The 18,124-nt window shown below is 40.7% G+C and overlaps 1 protein-coding gene across 1 annotated transcript in view; it reads left to right on the top strand.

Moving 5' to 3' along the window:
• The window catches only part of LEXM (lymphocyte expansion molecule), a 36,788-nt gene extending 32,287 nt beyond the window's left edge, over positions 1-4,501 (top strand). The window contains exon 11 of the mRNA XM_049875546.1: positions 4,429-4,501. Coding sequence (XP_049731503.1) covers positions 4,429-4,501 — 73 coding nt within the window. The remainder of the gene's footprint in view (positions 1-4,428) is intronic.
• The last annotated feature ends 13,623 nt before the right edge of the window (positions 4,502-18,124 follow it).

Genomic DNA, 18,124 nt, shown 5'->3' on the forward strand with positions numbered 1-18,124 from the left:
TGTTCTTCTTTTTCAAGACCATTTTTTAGCTATTTGGGGCCCTTTGCAATTCCACATGAACTTGAGGATTAACATCTCCATTTCTGAAAAAAAGGAATTTTGTTAGAGAACACCTTGTATCTGTGAATCACTTTTGGGTAGTATTGACATCTTAACAATATTAAATCTTTTAATCCATGAACTTGGGATGTCTTTCCGTTTATCTAGGTCTTTTTTAATTTCTTTCAGCAATGTTTTATAGTTTTCGGTATGTAAGTCTTTTAATTTACTGGTTAAATTTATTCCTAGGTGTTTTATCCTTTTAGATGCTATTGTAAATGGAATTGTTTTCTTAATTTCCTTTTCAGATTGTTCATTGCTGGTGTATAGAAACACAACTAATTTTTATGTGTGGATTTTGTATCCTGCAGCTTTGCTGAATTCGTTTAATAACTACAGTAGCTTTCTTGTGGATTCTGTAGAATTTTCTATATATGGCATCATGTCGTGTGAATGGAGATAATTTTACTTTTTCCTTTCTAATTTGGATGCCTTTTATTTCTTTTTCTAGCCTAATTCCTCTGGCTAAAATTTCCAGTACAAGGTTGAATACTAGCTGTCACCTTTGTCTTGTTCCTAATCTTAAGGGCAAAGCTTTCAGTCTTTCACCATAAGTATTATGTTGCTGTTGTTGTTAGGTGCTGTCGGGTCGGTTCTGACTCAGTGACCCTATGTACAACAGAATGAAACACTCCCTGGTGCTGCACCGTCCTCATGATCGTTGTTATGCTTGAGCCCGTTGTTGCAGCCACTGTGTCGATCTGTCCCGCTGAGGGTCTTATTTTAGCTGTAGGTTTTTCATATCATGTTCTGAAATTTCTCTTCTATTCCGAGTTTGCCGAGTGTTCATATCATGAAAGGGCATTAGATTTTGCTTTTTCTGCATCAATGGAGATGATCATGTAGTTCTTTTCCTTCATTCTATTAATGTGGTGTATTACATTGATTGATTTTCTTATGCTGAAGCACCTTTGCATTCCTGGAATAAATTTGTCTTGGTCATGGTGTGTAATCCTTTTTGTATGCTGATGGACTTGATTTGTTAGTATTTTGTTGAAGATTTTTGCATCTACATTCATAAGGGATACTGGTCTATAGATTTTTTTTGTGTGTTGTCTTTTTCTAGCCTTGGTATCAGGGTAATGGTGGCTAGAATGAGTTAGCTTTATGTTTGTTGAGTCGTTACATTTTTCTTGGCTTTTTTCTTGAGTTATGGAATTGATATTCCTTTTTGTGGTTACCTTATTATTTACCCCTATTTTTCTAAGTAAAAACCTAACTTGTATCGTTCTATATCGCCTTGTATCACTCTCCATCTGGCAGTTCAATGCCTCCTATATTTAGTCCCTCTTTTTGATTATTGTGATCGTTTATCTATCGATTTCCATGATTTCCTGTTATGTGTATTATTTTGTTTATTTATTTATTTTTTAGAATTAATCTTAATTTGTTTGTTTTTGTGCTTTCCCTATTTGAGTTGCGTTGATATCAGGACGTTCTGTTTTGTGACCTTGTATTGTGCTGGTACCTGATATTATTGGTCATCAGGCCAAACAATCTCCTTTAGCATTTCTTGCAGTCTTGGTTTAGTTTTTGCAAATTCTCTAAACTTGTGTTTATCTGTAAATATCTTAATTTCTCCTTCATATTTCAGAGAGAGTTTTGCTGGATATATGATCCTTGGTTGGCAGTTTTTCTCCTTCAGTGCTCTGTATACGTCTGCCCCCCTGGGCTCTGCCCCGGATCGGGCTCTGAAGGTCACCTGCCTGGTACGCTGGCTCCTAGTTCTGAAAACGGTCGCTGTCTGCCCGTATTTGTTCGTTTTCCGTCTCTAAGTCTGTGTTTGTTGTTCAGAGTTCGTAGATTGTTATGTATGTGATTGATTCATTTGTTTTTCTGAGTCTTTGTTGCAAGAGGGATCCGCGGTAGCGTCCACCTAGTCTGCCATCTTGGCCCCGCCCCTAGAATGAGTTAGGAAGTGTTCCCTCCTCTTTATTTTTGGAAGTGATTGAGAAGGATTGGCATTGATCTTTAAATGTTTGGTAGAATTTCCCACTGAAGTCCTGGACTTTTCTTTGTTTGGATGTTTTTGATTACTGATTCAACCTTTTTTCTTGTTACAGGAATGTTGAGATTTTCTATTTCTTCTTGAGTAAATATGTGTGTTTCTAGGAACCCTCCATATAGTTTTGCCTTTTCCAAAACTTGTCATATAAATGGAATCATGCCACATGTAGAATTTTGCATCAAGCTTCCTTTATTGTGTATAATGCTCTTGAGATTCATGCATATTGTTGCATGCATTAGTAGTTTGTTCCCTTTGAATGCTGAGTTGTATTTCATTGTGTGGATGGGCCATAGTTTATTTATCCATTACCCATCTGAGGAATGTTTGGATTGTGTGTCAGCTTGGCTGGGCCATGATTCTCAGTGTTTTGGCAGTCATATAATGTTGTGATCACTTCCCTGTTGAGATCTGATATGCAATCACCCCCATGATGGCTCTGCTGAGTAGCCAATCAGTTGAAAGGGAGTTTCCTTGGGTGTGTGGCCTACATAGAATATAAGTAGCCATTCTGGCAAGGTTTGGGGCTTTTTGCTTATGGTGGATCCTGCAGCTGGCTCCTATTCATCTGATCCCTGGTTCTTGGGACTTGAGCTAGCAGCTTATCTGCAGCCTTGCCTGCTGATCTTGGGATTCATCAATCTTTGCAGCCTGTGAGCAAGAGCCCTGCTCTCTGACCTGCCTAGCTTGGGTTCACCAGCCCCTGTGGCTATGTGAATCAGGAGAAACCTCGGTCCTGACCCATGGACTTGGGACATCCCAGCACTTACAACTCTGTGAGCCATTTCCTTGATATAAATCTCTTTCTCTATATTTATACGCTTTACTGGTTTTGCTTCTCTAGAGAAGCCAGCCTAAGACAGGATTGTTTCCAGTGTTGGTGATTTTGAGTTAGGCTGCTATGAACTATCATATAGGTCTTTTTGCAGACATGTTTTCATTTCTTCTGGGTAAATATTTAAGACTGGAATTTCCAGACTGTTTAGTCAGTGTATATTTAACTTTGTAAGAAACTACTGAATTATTTCCTGAAATGGCTGTACTGTTTCTCATTCCCAGATGCAATATTTGAGAGTAACTGCTTCACATACTTGTCAGCACTTGGTATTGTCAGTTTTTTCTTTCTAATTTTAACAATTCTAATAGGTATATTTCATTGTGACTTTAATTTGCATTTCTCTAGTGACAAATGAAACTAAGCATTCTTTCCTGTGTTTTGTCCACGCCTCTTGGTGTAGTATCTTCAAATCTTTTGTGCATTTTAAAAAATGGGTTGCTTGTTTTCCTATTAAGTTTTGATGGTTCTTTATATATCCTAGATATAAGTCCCTTATCATATATCTGTTTTGCAAAAGTTTTCTCCCAGACACTTAGACATATTTTAATGAGAAGTAACTCTTGGGTTTTAGAAACTTAGTCTGTGACATTGTGGGACAGGGGATTGGGTTGAGGAGGGATAGAACAAGGAGGCTATCTTGATGGTCCAAGTGAGAGATGAGGCTCTGAACCAGGGCAGGGGCAGTGAGGATGGGGAGAAGTGAAGAATATAAGACATAGAGACCCACTGGAAGGTATAATGGCCTCTTTTACCTTGATGATCCCTTCCTCCCTCCCTCCCTCTTTCCCGTCTTCCTTTGACAAATATTTGTGGAACACCTACTAAGAACCAGGTAATGTTCTAGACATGGGGAGAAATATCAATAAAGAAATCCCTGCATTCATGGAGTTTGCTTCTTAGTAGAGAAGGCAATAAAAAACAAACACACAAACGTGTGTGATATAATGGCTGATGGGCACTGTTTGACACAATACCTAAGAGTTCTTACTGAGATGCCATCATCCAAATGACTCTTCAGTTGGAACCAGAGTCTTCAGGAATTCCACCCAGAGGAAGGGATCAGAGCAGTGGGAGGAACACTGGGCTGAGGCCATGAACTTTGGCCTTGAATTCTTTCCTGCCTCTGGCCATCAGCGTGACCTCAGGTAATTTTCTTCCTCTCTTGGGCCCTCAGTCTCAGGGTTGAACTAGATGATCTTTCGGGTACTAGAATTTCGTATTGAAGTTTTTACAAACCAACTTAGGGGCTCTGACAAGCCAAATTATGTGCAAAGTGAAGGGACCTCCTTCTTAGAACTAGGCTGTTTTGTTTGAAAAGGTTTGGAGATCATCAATTTTGGCCTCTCACCCAATGTAGGATCCCCTGTGAAGCACGTCTGACAAGTAGGTACTTGTTCGTCTCCTGTGGGTGCCCCTTCAAGGATGAGGAGATTACCCTCTTTCAATGAACCAGTTCCATTTTCTCTTTCTTTCTGTTTTTTTAAAGGCAAAGGATCACACCTTTAACTAAGGGGAAGTGCCTTCCAACTGTGGATTACAATTCAGACCCTACTCCTTAAAGCTGCATGTGAAGGACAGGCCTGCAGTGACCTGAGGGCCCAAAGTCCTGAAGACAAAAATGAGGGTGGGAGGGTGGAATGGGAATGGGAGTCTTGGAGAAAAGACACTTGAGAATGCCTGGGAGAAATGTGGCTGGATCACCTTTGCTGGAACCGTCTACCTGGCAGTCACGATGTCTGCTGGAGCAGCTGGGGCCAGATACCTTTTGATACAAGAGATCAATTATCCTGAGAATTCAAACTGGATAGTGACAGCAGATGGACTGAAGGAGTGGGATATGGTGGACCCTCTTGGAACTCCCTCTATTCTAAAGCCAGACTGCTTGACTCCGTATTCATTAAAGTCCAAAAAGAGGTGGGACGGTGTAGTATATGTCATGTAGAAGCTCTGTGCCCTTTTTAGGAATACCTCATCACCATCCAAGGATACTTCTGGAAGCAGGGTGGGGTCTCAGTACTGACCTCTAGGCAGTGTCCAGATATTGGAAACAATTGGGTCCACACATAAGGTCAGCTTTTGTGGGCACCCCAATCTAGTCCAAAGGTGGGTCTGTTGGGACGGGTCACAATGTCCAGAGCTTTTCCCCTCACTATTTGTCAATGACAGATTGTGTAGGATAGGGAGAGTGCATTGGTCATCCCTAAAGAGGAGAAGACAAGGGCACACCACAGCCTCAGTCACTAAAATGACATAGTAATAAAAAATATTTCAAACACTCTCTTCAGAGCATGAGTGTCTTAAAGAAACAGTTACTTTCTCACTCATGTTGAAACAACTGTTTTGGAAGAAGTAAAACTATGTTTATTCAGACAACATGATCATCTATATAAAAAATTTTACTGAATCTACAAAAAAACTACTGGCTCTAATAAGTTTAGCAAGAGTTGAAGATCAACATACAAAAATAAACTTTCTATAATCTAGCAACAATTAAATATTGAAAATTAAAATTACCATTTATAAAAGCATCACACTATGAAATATTTAGGTATAAATTTGACAAAAATATGTACAAGATCTGTACATTGAAAACTATGAAACACTGCAGAGAGAAATTTTAAAAGGCCTAAATAAAGGGAGCGATATACTATGTTCATGGATCAAAAGACTCAATATTGTTGAGATAACAGTGCTCCACAAATTGATCTATAGATTCAATGCAATATCATCAAAATCCCAGTAGGTTTGTTTTGGTAGAAACTGATAAGCTGATACTAGAACATATAGAAATACAAAAGACATAGATCAACTAAAAGTTTTGAAAAGAACAAAGTTGGAAAACTAACACTACCTGATAGATTTCAGACTTACTATAATGCTACACTGTTAACCAAGAGGTTGGCAGTTCAAATCCTCCAGGTACTCCTTGGAAACTCTATGGGGCAGTTCTACTCTGTCCTATAAGGTTGCTATGAGCCGGAATCGACTCGAAGGCAGTGTGTTTATAATGCTACAAGAACCAAGGCACTGTGCAATTAATGTTGATTTAGGCAGGAGAATCCAGAAATAGACCCACACATGTGTGGACAACTGATTTTCAACAAAGGTGCAGAGGCAATTCAGTGGGAAAAGGGTGGTCTTTTCAACAAATGGTGCTGGAACTATTGAATATCCATATACAAAAAAGTGAACTGTGATCAATGCCTGTATCATATACAAAAATTAACTCAAAATTGATCATGGACTATATAAACTATAAAATATAAACTATAAAACATCTAGAAGAAAACATAGGAGGAAATTGTTGGACCTTGGGTTAGGCAAAGATTTCTTAGATATAATGCTAAAGTATAATCCATAAAAGAACAAATTGTTAAATTGGACTTAAACCAAATCAAAAACTTTTGTTCTTATAAACTAGTAAGAGGAAGAAAAGATAAGCCACAAATCATATATTTGATAAAGGACTTTTAGCCAGAATATATTAAAAAAAAAAAATCTCAAAACGCAATAATAAGAAATCAAACAATAACAGTTTTGCAAAAGGTATAAAAAGACACTTTACCAAGAGGTTATATGAATGGCAAATAAATACAAGAATAGATGCTTAACATGATTAGTCATTAGAGAAATGCAAATTAAAACCACAGTGAAATACCACTGCATACCTATTAGAATGGCTGAAATTTAAAAGACTGGCCATACCAACTGTTGGAGAGGATGTAATGTGGAGCAACTGGAATATTCATACATTGCTGGTGGAAATGTAAAGTGATACAGCCCATTTGGAAAAGTTTGGCAACTTAAAAATTTAAACATACACCTATCACATGATCCAGCCCCTTCACTCCTAAGAATTTACTCAAGAAACGAAAGCATGCATCCATACAAAACTTGTACATGAATATTTATAGCAGATTTATTTGTAAGACAAAAACTGTAAACGACCTTGATATCTGTCAGTGGGTAATGAATAAACAAACTGTGGTATATCCATAAAATGAGATACTACTTAGCAATAAAAATGGAATGACACAACATGAATGAATCTCAAAATAAGAATGAAAGAAGCCAAACCAAAAACAACAAAACATGTACATACTGCATGATTCCACTTACATAAAACTCTAGAAAATTCAGACTAATCTATAGGGACAAATAGATGGTTGCCTGGCAACAGTGGTGTGAGGGGTTGTGAGTAAGAGAAGAAAAGGGATTGCAAAAGGGCATGAGGAAACTTTCGAGAATGATGGATATGTTTACTATTTTAATTATAGTGATGGTTTTACAGGTGTATACATATGCCAAGACAACAAATTGCAAGCTTTAAATATATGTAGTTTCTTGAATTTTAGTTGTACTTCTTAATAAACTGTTACAGTATGGAAAAGACTAAGGAGAAATAACTAAATGCAATGTTGTTGCTGTTAGATGCTGTCAAGTTCCTTCCAACTTATAGTGACCCTATGTACAACTGAAAGAAACACTGCCAGGTCCTGTGCCATCCTCACAATTGTTGCTATGTTTGAGCCCATTGTTGCAGCCACTGTGTCAACCCATCTCATTGAAGGTCTTCTTCTTTTTTGCTGACCCTCTACTCTACCAAGCATAATGTCCTTCTCCAGGGACTGGTCCCTTCCGATAACATGTCCAAAGTATGTGAGATGTAGTCTCACCATCCTTGCTTCTAAGTGGCATTCTGGCAGTGCTTCCTCCAAGATAGATTTGTTCATTCTTCCGGCATGGTATATTCAATATTCTTCACCAACACCATGATTCGAAGGCATCAATTCTTCGGTCTTCCTTATTCGTTGTCCAGCTTTCGCATGTGTATGAAGCGATTGAAAATACCATGGCTTGGGTCAGGGGAACCTTAGTCCTCAAAATGGCATCTTTGCTTTTTAACACTTTAAAGAGATCTTTTACAGCAGATTTGCCAAATGCAATACGTCATTTGATTTCTTGACTGTTGCTTCCGTGGGCATTGATTGTGGAGCCAAGTAAAATGAAATCCTTGACGACGTCAGTATTTCCTCTGCTTATCATGATGTTGCTTACTGGTCCAGTTGTGAGAATTTTTGTCTTCTTTATGTTTAAATGAAATCCATATGGATAGTAAATAGAATAGTCTGACTCACAGAGACCTATAGCATTGGCTAGTTGATCATGGTGTCTCTAGAAAAGAAATATATGGACAGTGTACTAAATTCTTCCTTGATATGTATAAGCAGAAGAGTTCTAAGTCGAGTGAACAGAAGTCTAACTTTAATTACAAAACAGAGAATCATAAACTCTCAATCAATTCCCAGATTCGAGAAAATTTACAGACCCAAAACTCCTTGAATAAAGGGTAGGTCAGGTCTCCTTGAGGAAAGACCTCACTACACTGCCAAAATTTTATACTGTTAGTCTTTCTCAAAGCCTTCCCCAAAGGACTTACGGCCTTTTACCAGGGCGAGTGTACACTGGGGAAAAAGAAATAATCAGACTTTGGAGGGATTACTGGATACTGGTTCTGAACTGACACTAATTCCAGAAGATCCAAAACATCATTGTGGGCCACCAGTCAGAGCAGAGACTTATGGAGATCAGGTGATTGATGGAGTTTTAGCTCAGGTCAGTCTCACAGTGGGTCCAGTGGGGGCCCAAATCCATCCTGTGGTTATTTCCCCAGTTCTGGAATGCATAATTGAAATAGACATATTCAGCTACTGGCCAAAACCCCCACATTGGTTTCCTGGCTTGTGGCCTGACGGCTATTATGATAGAAACGGCCAAGTGGAAGCCACTAGAACTGCCTCTACCTAGGAAATAGTAAACCAAGAACAATAACACATTCCTGAATGAATTTCAGAGATTAGTGCTACCATCAAGGTCCAGAAAGATTCAGGTGTGGTGATTCCCACCACATTCCCGCTCAACTTGCCTATTTAGCCTGTGCAGAAGACAGATGGATCTTGGAGAATGACAGAGATTATCATAAACTTAACCATGCGGTGACTCCATTTGCAGCTGTTGTTCCAGTTGTGGTTTCTTAGCTTGAGCAGATTAATACATCTCCTATTACCTGGTATTCAACTATTGATCTGGTCAAAACCTCTTTCTCAATACCTGTTCTAAAGACCATCAGAAGCAATTTGCTTTCAGCCAGCAAGGCCAGCAATATACCTTCAGTGTCCTATCACAGAGATATACCAACTCTCCAGCCCCATGTCATAATTCAGTCCACAGGAAACTTCATCACTTTTCCCTTCCACAAAACATCACACTGGTCCATTACATTGATAACATTATGGTAATTGGAACTAATGAACAAGAAGTAGCAATTACTCTAGACATGTTGATAAGAGATTTGTGTGTCAGAGTGTTGGAAATAAATCAGAAAAAAATTTACAGGCCTTCTACTTCAGTGAAATTTCTAAGGGTCTAGTGGTATGGGACATGTTGAGATATACTAAGTGAAGAATAAGTTGTTGTATCTGTTTCCTCCTACAACCAAAAGAGAAGTACACTGCTTTGTGGACCTCTTTGGCTTTTGGGAGTAACTTATTCCTCATTTGGGTGTGTTACTCTGGCCTGTTTACTTAGTGACCTGAAAAGCTGCTAGTTTTGAGTGGGGTTCAGAACAAAAAAGGCTCTGCAACAGGCCCAAGCTACCGTGCAAGCTGCTCTGCTACTTGGGCCGTATGCTTCAGCAGATCTGATAGTGCTTGAAATATCAGTGGCAGATAATGATTATTTTTGGTGCCTTTGGTGGACACCTTTAAGAGAATCATAGTGTAGACCATAGGAATTTTGGAGCAAAGCCCTACCATTCTCTGTGGACAGCTACCCTCCTTTTGAGAAACAGTTTTTGGTTGCTATTGGACCTTAGTAAATACTGAATGCTTAACCATGGGCCACAAAGTTACCATATGACCTGAGCTGTCCATCATGATGTGGGTGTTGTTTGACCCACCAAGCCATAAATTTGGGCGTGCACAGCAGCACTCCATTATCCAATGGAAGTGTTGTATTTGAGACTGTGTCCCAACGACACAAGTAAGTTACATGAGGAAGTGGCCCAAATGGCCATGGCTCCCACTCCTGCTACACTACCTTCTGTCTTCCATCCCATAATTGTGACCTCATGAGGAATGCCCTGTAATCAGTTGACTGAGGAATAAAATACTTGGGTCTGGTTTACAGATAGTTCTGCACAATACACAGGCCCCACTTGTAAGTGCACAGCTTCAGCAATATAGCTTCTTTCTGGAGACATCCCTATAGGGGAATGGTGGAGGAAAATCCTCTCAGTGGGGAGAACTTTGAGAAGTGCACCTGGTTGTTTATTTTGCTTGGAAGGAGAAATGGCCAAAGATCTGTATCAATTCATAGGCTGTGGGTAGTGGTTTGGCTGGATGGTCAGGGACATGGAAGGAAAATGATTGGAAAATTGGTGATAAGGAAGTCTGGGGAAGAGGTATGTGGATAGACCTCTTTGAATGAGCAAAAATGAGAAGGTATTTGTGTCCTCTGTGAATACTCATGAAAGGGAGGGTTTTAATAATCAAGTGGATAGGATGACACATTCAGCCTGTTTCCCCAACCACTCCTGTCATTGTTCAATGGGCTCATGAACAAAGTGGCTACGATGGCAGGGATGGAGGTTATGCATGGGCTCAGTAACATGGACTTCCACTCACCAAGGCCAATCTGGCTACAGCCACCACTGAGTGGCCAATCTGACAACAGCAGAGATAAACACTGAGTCCCCAGTATGGCACCAGTCCTCAGGGTGATAAGCCAGCAACCTGATGGCAGGTTGGTAACATTGAACCGCTTCCATCATAGAAAGGATAGCATTTTGTTCTTACTGGAATAGGCACTGTGCATATGGATTTTCCTTCCCTGCATGCAGTGCTTCTGCCAAAGGTCTCATCTGTGAACTTATAGAATGCCTCGTCCACCATCATGGTATTCCACACAGCTTTGCTTCTGACTGAGGAACTCACTTCCCAGCAAATGAAGTATGGCAGTGGGCCCATGCTTGGGGGATTCACTGAATGTTCCCCATCATCCTGAAGCAGTTGGCTTGGTAGAATGGTGGAATGACCTTTTCATGACTCAATTACAGTGACAACTAGTTAGCAATTCCTTGCAGAGGTGGGGCAACGTCCTCCAGGAACCTGTATGCTCTAAATCAGCATCCAATATACGGTGCTGTTTCTCCCACAGCCGGGATTCATAGGTTTAGGAATCAAGAGGTGGAAATGGGCGTGGCACCACTCACTGTTAGTGATTCATCGAGGGCAGTAGTGGTTCAGTGACAGAATCTCGCCTTACATGTAGGGTTATCTGGTCAGAATCCTGGCTAGTGCACCTCATGTGCAGCTGCTACTCGTCTGTCAGTGGAGGCTTGTGTGTTGCTGTGATGCTGAACAAGTTTCAGCAGAGCTTCCAGACTAAGACAGACTAGGACGAAAGGCCTGGTGATCTGCTTCCAAAAATCAGCCAATAAAACTCTATGGATCACAATGGTCCAATCCTGTTGTGCGTGGGGTCATCATGAGTAGGGCTGACTGAACAGCAAACAACAACAATAGAGATCTGCTGGCAAAATATTTTCTTCCTGTCCCTGTGAATTTATGCTTTGCTGGACTAGAGGTCCTGGTTCCAAAGAGAGACATGCTTCCACCGAGAGACATGATTCCATTGAGCTGGAAGTTAAGACTGCCACCTGGGCACTTTGGGCTCCTCATGCCTCTGAATTAACAGGCAAAGAAGGGAGTTAGTGAACTGGCAGGAGTGATTGATCCTCATTACCAAGGAAAAATTGGGATCCCACTACACAATGGAGGGAAGAAAAGCATGTGTGGAATACATGCAATCCTTTAGAGTGTTCCTAGTACTACCATACTCTGTGGTTGAAGTCAGTGGGAAACTACAAGAATCAAATTCAGGCAGGACTGATAATGGCCCAGATCCTTGAGGAAAGAAGGTTTGGGTCAGCCCACCAGGCAAAGAACCACAATCAGCTGAGATGCTTGCTGAGACAAAGGTAATCTGGAGTGGGAAAAGGTAGTTACAAATACCAACCACTTGAGTAGTTGTAGAAATGACTATAATTGTTATGAGTATTTCTTCCTTATTTTGTTATGAATATGTGTGTGTATAAAATATTTTTGTTTTCTTCTTGCTCTTATCCCCTTGTTTTCTAACATAAGATGTGTTAATAATTGTTAACTTTACATCACAGTATATTTAAGTACAGAATCGCAAGGAGAAGAGTGAACATCACCCAAGGACTCTGCGTCCTCTTCTGAAGAAAGCGTTAGCACATTTTTGTTTATATGCAAAATATCTGTATCATGGTAGGTGGAAATATGACTTTGTTACTTTCTCTAATTGGAGATTAAATATAGTTCAAGGAGATGTATATGGGTGCCACGTTTATAAGGAATGTACTGTGATCGTTAGTTTTATACGTCAACTTGGCCAGGCAATGTTATCCAGTTATTCAATTAAACACTAACCTAGGTATTGCTGTGAAGGTATTTGGTAGATTTGGTTAACATCTGTAATTAGTTGACTTTAAGTAAAGGAGATTAGCCTCAATAATATGGGTGAGCCTCATCCAATCAATTGGAAGACTTTAAGAACAATAGTGAGGCTTCCCTGAGGAAGAAGAAATCCCGTTTGTGGACTGCAGCTTCACCTCCTACCTGAGACTTTCCACCCTACTGACCTGCCCTACAGATTTTAGACCTACCAGCCTCCACAGTCAAGTAAACCAATTTCTTGAAATAAACCTCTTAATAGATATCCCACTGATTCTCTTTCTCTGATACAGTATGAAACCTCAGAAGAGGCTTCTAAACATCCATACTTTGGTAATATTTTGCAAACTACTGGGCTGACTGCATACCTTTAAGCATTTCTGTTGAGGTTGTATGGGTGTGTCTTCTTGTTCTGCATGTTTAGGATTAAAATCTTTGTTGATCATCATGGCTTTATCCTCTGATTAACTAATATCTCAAGACACAATATACACTTAAGGTGAAGTCAGTATTAATGACAGTGGACAGAGCTACATATTTCAAATATTGCTAGGTACTGTCGAGTCAATTGCAACTCATAGCAACCCTGTGTACAACAGAACGAGACACTGCCTGGTCCTGTTCCATCTTCACAATCATTGCTATGTTTGAGTCCATTGTTGCAGCCGCTGTGTTAATCTGTCTTCTTGAGGATCTTCCTCTTTTTCACTGACCCTCTGCTTTACCAAGCATGATGTCCTTCTCCAGGGGCTGGTCCCTCCTGACAACATGTCCAAACTATGTGAGATGAAGTCTCACCATCCTCGCTTCTAAGGAGCATCCCCTACTGGTGTTTTCTTCACCTCTCAAGTAAACCGTTGTTGTTAGGTACTGTCCGGTAATTCTGACTCATGACAACCCCATGTTTGACAGAGTAGAACTGCCTCACAGAGATTTCTAGGCTTTAATCATCATTATGGAAGCATATCCCTAGGTCTTTCTCTCTAGAAGCCATTGGGTGGCTTTGAACCACCAACCTTTTGTTAGCAGCCAAGTGCTTAACCGTTTTTTGCCAGCCGGGCTCCTCCCAAATAAACTGTTGTTGTTATTGTGTGCCATTCAGTTGATTCTGACTCAGAGTGACCATATAGGACAGAGTAGAACTGCCCCATAGGGTTTCCTAGGCTGTAATCTTTACAGGAGCAGGTTACTAGGTCTTTTCTCTCATGGAACCACTTGTGGGTTTGAACTGCCAACCTTTTGGTTAGCAGCTGAACTCTTAACCATTGCACCACCCAGTGCTCCTCCCAAATAAACTATTTGTGCTCAAATCCTTATCTCAGCATCTGCTTCTGGGGAAACCCAAACCAAGAGAAGCTCTAATATTTTTTTTTTTAGGCATCCCAATGTACCGCCTTGCCACAGCCCTGGGCTGGGACCCTCACTTTGGAGGTCACTGCTCTACTCTACAATGATCATTCTGTCTGTCCAGACTCTGCTTGCACACTCCAAGGCAGCTTCTCCCAACGCAGAGTTGCACGTATGATGGTAAAACGTCCTTTGGATGTTGAGCCGAAATATGGCTCTTTGGGCCCTTGGTTCTTGCGCATTACTCTATCTCCTGCATTATCTCCTCCTGTTGTTTATAGTCAACCACAAGAGAACATGGAGATCTGAGGTTTGTAACTGGGCTCTGCTGATGTCTCTAGCAACCCTGGTGAAGGAAGGCAGGAGGACTGGTCATGAGACTGGGCTGCTGGCCCCACCCAACTTGAACCAAATCAGCTCCATATTTATGTACTGGACTTTTCATTAAAGTTTGTGCTTAAAAAATGTAGAGTTCACAGATTTAAAAAAAAAAAAGTTTAAAAACTACCAATTCGGAGAAATGAAGCCCTGATACGTGCTACAATACAGATGAACCCTGAAAACATTATGCTGAGGGAAATAAGTTCGTCTCAAAAGGATAAATATTGTATGTTATTGTTAGGTGTCATCAAGTTGATTTTGACTCATAGTGACCCCATGTAGCGGAGTAGAACTACCCCATTGGGTTTTCTAGGCTGTTATCTTTACAGGAGCAGATCACCAGATCTTTCTCCCACGGAGGCACTGGGTGGATTCGAACTGCCAACTTTTCAGCTAGCAGCTAAGTGCTTAACCGTTGCACCACCAAAAAAAAAAAAAAAAAAAAAACAACTAAGTGCTTAACCGTTGCACCACCAGGGGTCCTTAAATGTTGTATAGTCCTACTTACATGAAATATCTAGAATAGGCAAGTGTATAGAGACCAAAGTTTATTAGTAGTTATCAGAGGCAGGGAGGAGAGAGGGGGAAAGGAGGACATGATGCCTAGGGGACACCGAGCCTCTATTAAGGGTTATGAGAAAAGACAAAAAAAAGAGACCTCATAAAAATGAAAAAGTTTTGTTCATCAAAAGGCTTTACCAAAAAGTGAAAAGTCAAGCTACCGACTGGGAGAATATGTTTAGAAACCATATATTCAATAACAATCTAATAACCAAAATATATATAAAACTTTGACAACTTAACAACAATAAGGCAAACAACCCAGTCTTAAAATGGGCAAAAGACTTGAACAGACATTTCAGCAAAGAGGACATTCAAATGGCCACCAAACACATGAAGAGATGCTTAATGTTAGTAGCCATCGGAGAGATGCAAATTAAAACCACGATGAGATACCATTTCACTCCCACTACTTTGTCCTATAAGGCCACTGTGAGTCAGAATCGACTCGATGGCAATGGATGTGTGTGGGTGTGGGAAGGCTAAGATAAAAAAACAAGGTTGGTAAGGATGTGGGGAAATTGGAACGCTTATCAATTGCTGGTGCAAATGCAAAACGGTACAGGCTTTGTGGAAAACAATGTGGTGTTTCCTCAAAAAACTAAAACTAGAACTACTGTATGACCTAGCAATTCCATATACCCAAAAGACTTGAAGGCAGAGACTCAATCAGAGACTTATACATCAATGTTCATTGCAACACTATTCACAATAGCCAGAAGGTGGAAATAACCTAAATGCCCATCGACAGTTGAATGGATAAACAAAATGTGGTACATTCATAAAACTGAGATGCCTCGCATGGCTAAGTGATTGACACAAGTTTGAATCAAACTCCCTTTTGCCCTAAATCCCTGCTTCTGTTTTCAAAATATGTGCACCCTTCCCACCTCCCCCCTTAAATAAGCAAGTATGTGGTTATGCTTACTTTAGACTGATAAAAACGTTCTCTTCTCAGAAAGGATGCTTGTAGACAAGGTTATTGTCATGGATCGAATTATGTCCTCCCCCCCCCCAAATGTGTATATCGACTTGGTTAGGCCATGATTCCCAGTATTGTGTGGTTGTCCTCCACTTTGTGATTGTAATTTTATGTTGAGAGGATTAGGGTGGGATTGTAACACCACCCTTACTCAGGTCACCTCCCTGATCCAAGGTAAAGGGAGTTTCCCTGGGGTGTAGTGTGCACCGCCTTTTCTCTCTCAAGAGAGAAAAGGGAAGCAAGTAGAGAGTTGGGGACCTCATACCACCAAGAAAGCAGCACCAGGAGCAGGGTGCGTCCTTTGGACACAGGGTCTCTGTGCCTGAGAAGCTCCTCGACCAGGGGAAGATTGAGGATAACGACCTTGCTCCAGAGCTGACAGAGAGAGAAAGCCTTCCCCTGGAGCTGGTGCCCTGAATTTGGACTTGTAACCTACTAGAATGTGAGAAAATAAATTTCTCTTTGTTAAAGCCATCCACTTGTGGTATTTCTGTTATAGCAGCACTAGATGACTAAGACAGAGTTTATGGTTAAGCAAATGATAAGAATGTTCCAGGAAGGGAATGACAAGAATGTCCCACAAAAATGTTTGTATAAAATTGTTCTCAGGAAATTGCTTTGCAGTTTGCCCCCAGAAAGTCTGTGATTAACTGACATTGTAAAAGGTTTACTTGTGGCTCATTGAGATAGGGAAGAAACAGGGACTGAGCCCCTAGGCAAGGAGTCCTGCGATACCTGCAACTTGCAAATTCAATACTACATGCTTGGCTAATGACATAAAATCCCCATCCTGGGATGTGCGATAAAGAAAGAACAAACAATGTACTTCCTTGTAAGATGTTTTTCAGAAGGACTGGCTTGATCTGGTCCCTGGAGCATGTGCAGATATCTGCAAGGTGACCGACGGCAGTAGCTCTCTGCAAGGTGACCAACGGATGACTTCCGCCTGATGCAAGTACCCGCGACAGGAATTGAACTGGTGCTGCAGGGGGACTGCACAGCTGCAACACTCCATAATAAGTCCTGCCACCCAGTCCCGGGAGCCTTTGCTACTGGTTCCATCTTGGATTCCAGTCGCACACAGCCTAATTTAGTATGCACAACCATTCTAAAGTACCCACCCCTTGGAAGAAACCTACTAAATATTCATTACTTTATTACCCTCACCAACTCCATATAAGCCCCAGAAAAACCTTTGTTCGGTGGAACAGAAGCTAGTGTTGCTTGGTCCCTCTCTGTTCCCCGCTCTTGAGCCTTTACTCTCTTTCTGTCGCCAATAAACCTTTGTTCATGTGGAACCTCTAAGCCTCTCCTGGTCATTCTTGGTCAGTAGAAAGCAAGAACCTAGGAAGGGCTTAGTCCCAAGCTGGGAAGCCTTGCCCTGCAACATCGTGTGTAACCCCAGCCCTCCCGTATAAAAATCCCTCTCTCCTTTCAGACTTCAGAGCATTTGGTATTTTACCAAGGTGCTGTAACAAATCTTCAATAAAACTGTATCATTTCTCTCCTTACAGAGTTCTTGTTATTTTTACATTTTGACAAACGGAATACTACCCAACTGGTAAAGCAAACAAACAAAAAAAACCAAACCAATTGCAGTCGAGTTGATTCAAACTCATAGTGAACCTATAGGACAGAGTAGAACTGTGCCATAAGGTTTCCAAGGAGCGGCTGGTGGTTTTGAACTGCTGACCTTTGGTTAGCAAATGTAGCTCGCTGTAGCTCTTAGCCACTACACCACCAGAGTTCCACTTAGCCAGTAGGAGAAATGAATCTTGATACATGCAGCATTATGGATTGAGCTTGAAGACGTTATGTTGAGTGAAATAAGTCAATTACAAAAGGGCAATTATTGTGTGACATCACATATAAAAGAGAAGGACAGGCAAATGTGTAGAGATAAAAGTTTATTAGTGGTTACCGGGGTGAGAAAGAGGAGGAAAGGGGGAAGTTACTGCATATTAAGTACTGAGTTTCAGTTTACAGTGATGGAAAAATCACATTGATTAAGGGTAGATTGCACAGCCAATTACTGTAAGTACTGTCAATAAGTTGTATACCTGTAAAAAGTCGAAATTGCAAAAGTTGTGTGATAGACATATTTACAAAAAAAAAAAAAAAAAGAGTAGCTGCTGAGGCTGCTTATGTATAACCAAACACCTCATGGGATTTGGTTCCTTGGTTTGGAGGTTTAGGGTCATGGTTTCAAGGGACATCTCAATTACTTGGCCTAATAACGGGTTTAGTGCTTCTGTTCTACCTACAAGTTTGCTGTGTAATTCCTAGAGTTTAAAAGTTTGCAAGCAGCAATCCCAGGCACAACAATTGGTGTCTGTTCACCTGCAGCAACAGAGGATGAAGAAAGTCAGGAA

The sequence above is a fragment of the Elephas maximus genome, chromosome 3 (assembly GCF_024166365.1).
Source record: "Elephas maximus indicus isolate mEleMax1 chromosome 3, mEleMax1 primary haplotype, whole genome shotgun sequence".
Lineage (NCBI taxonomy): Eukaryota > Metazoa > Chordata > Mammalia > Proboscidea > Elephantidae > Elephas > Elephas maximus.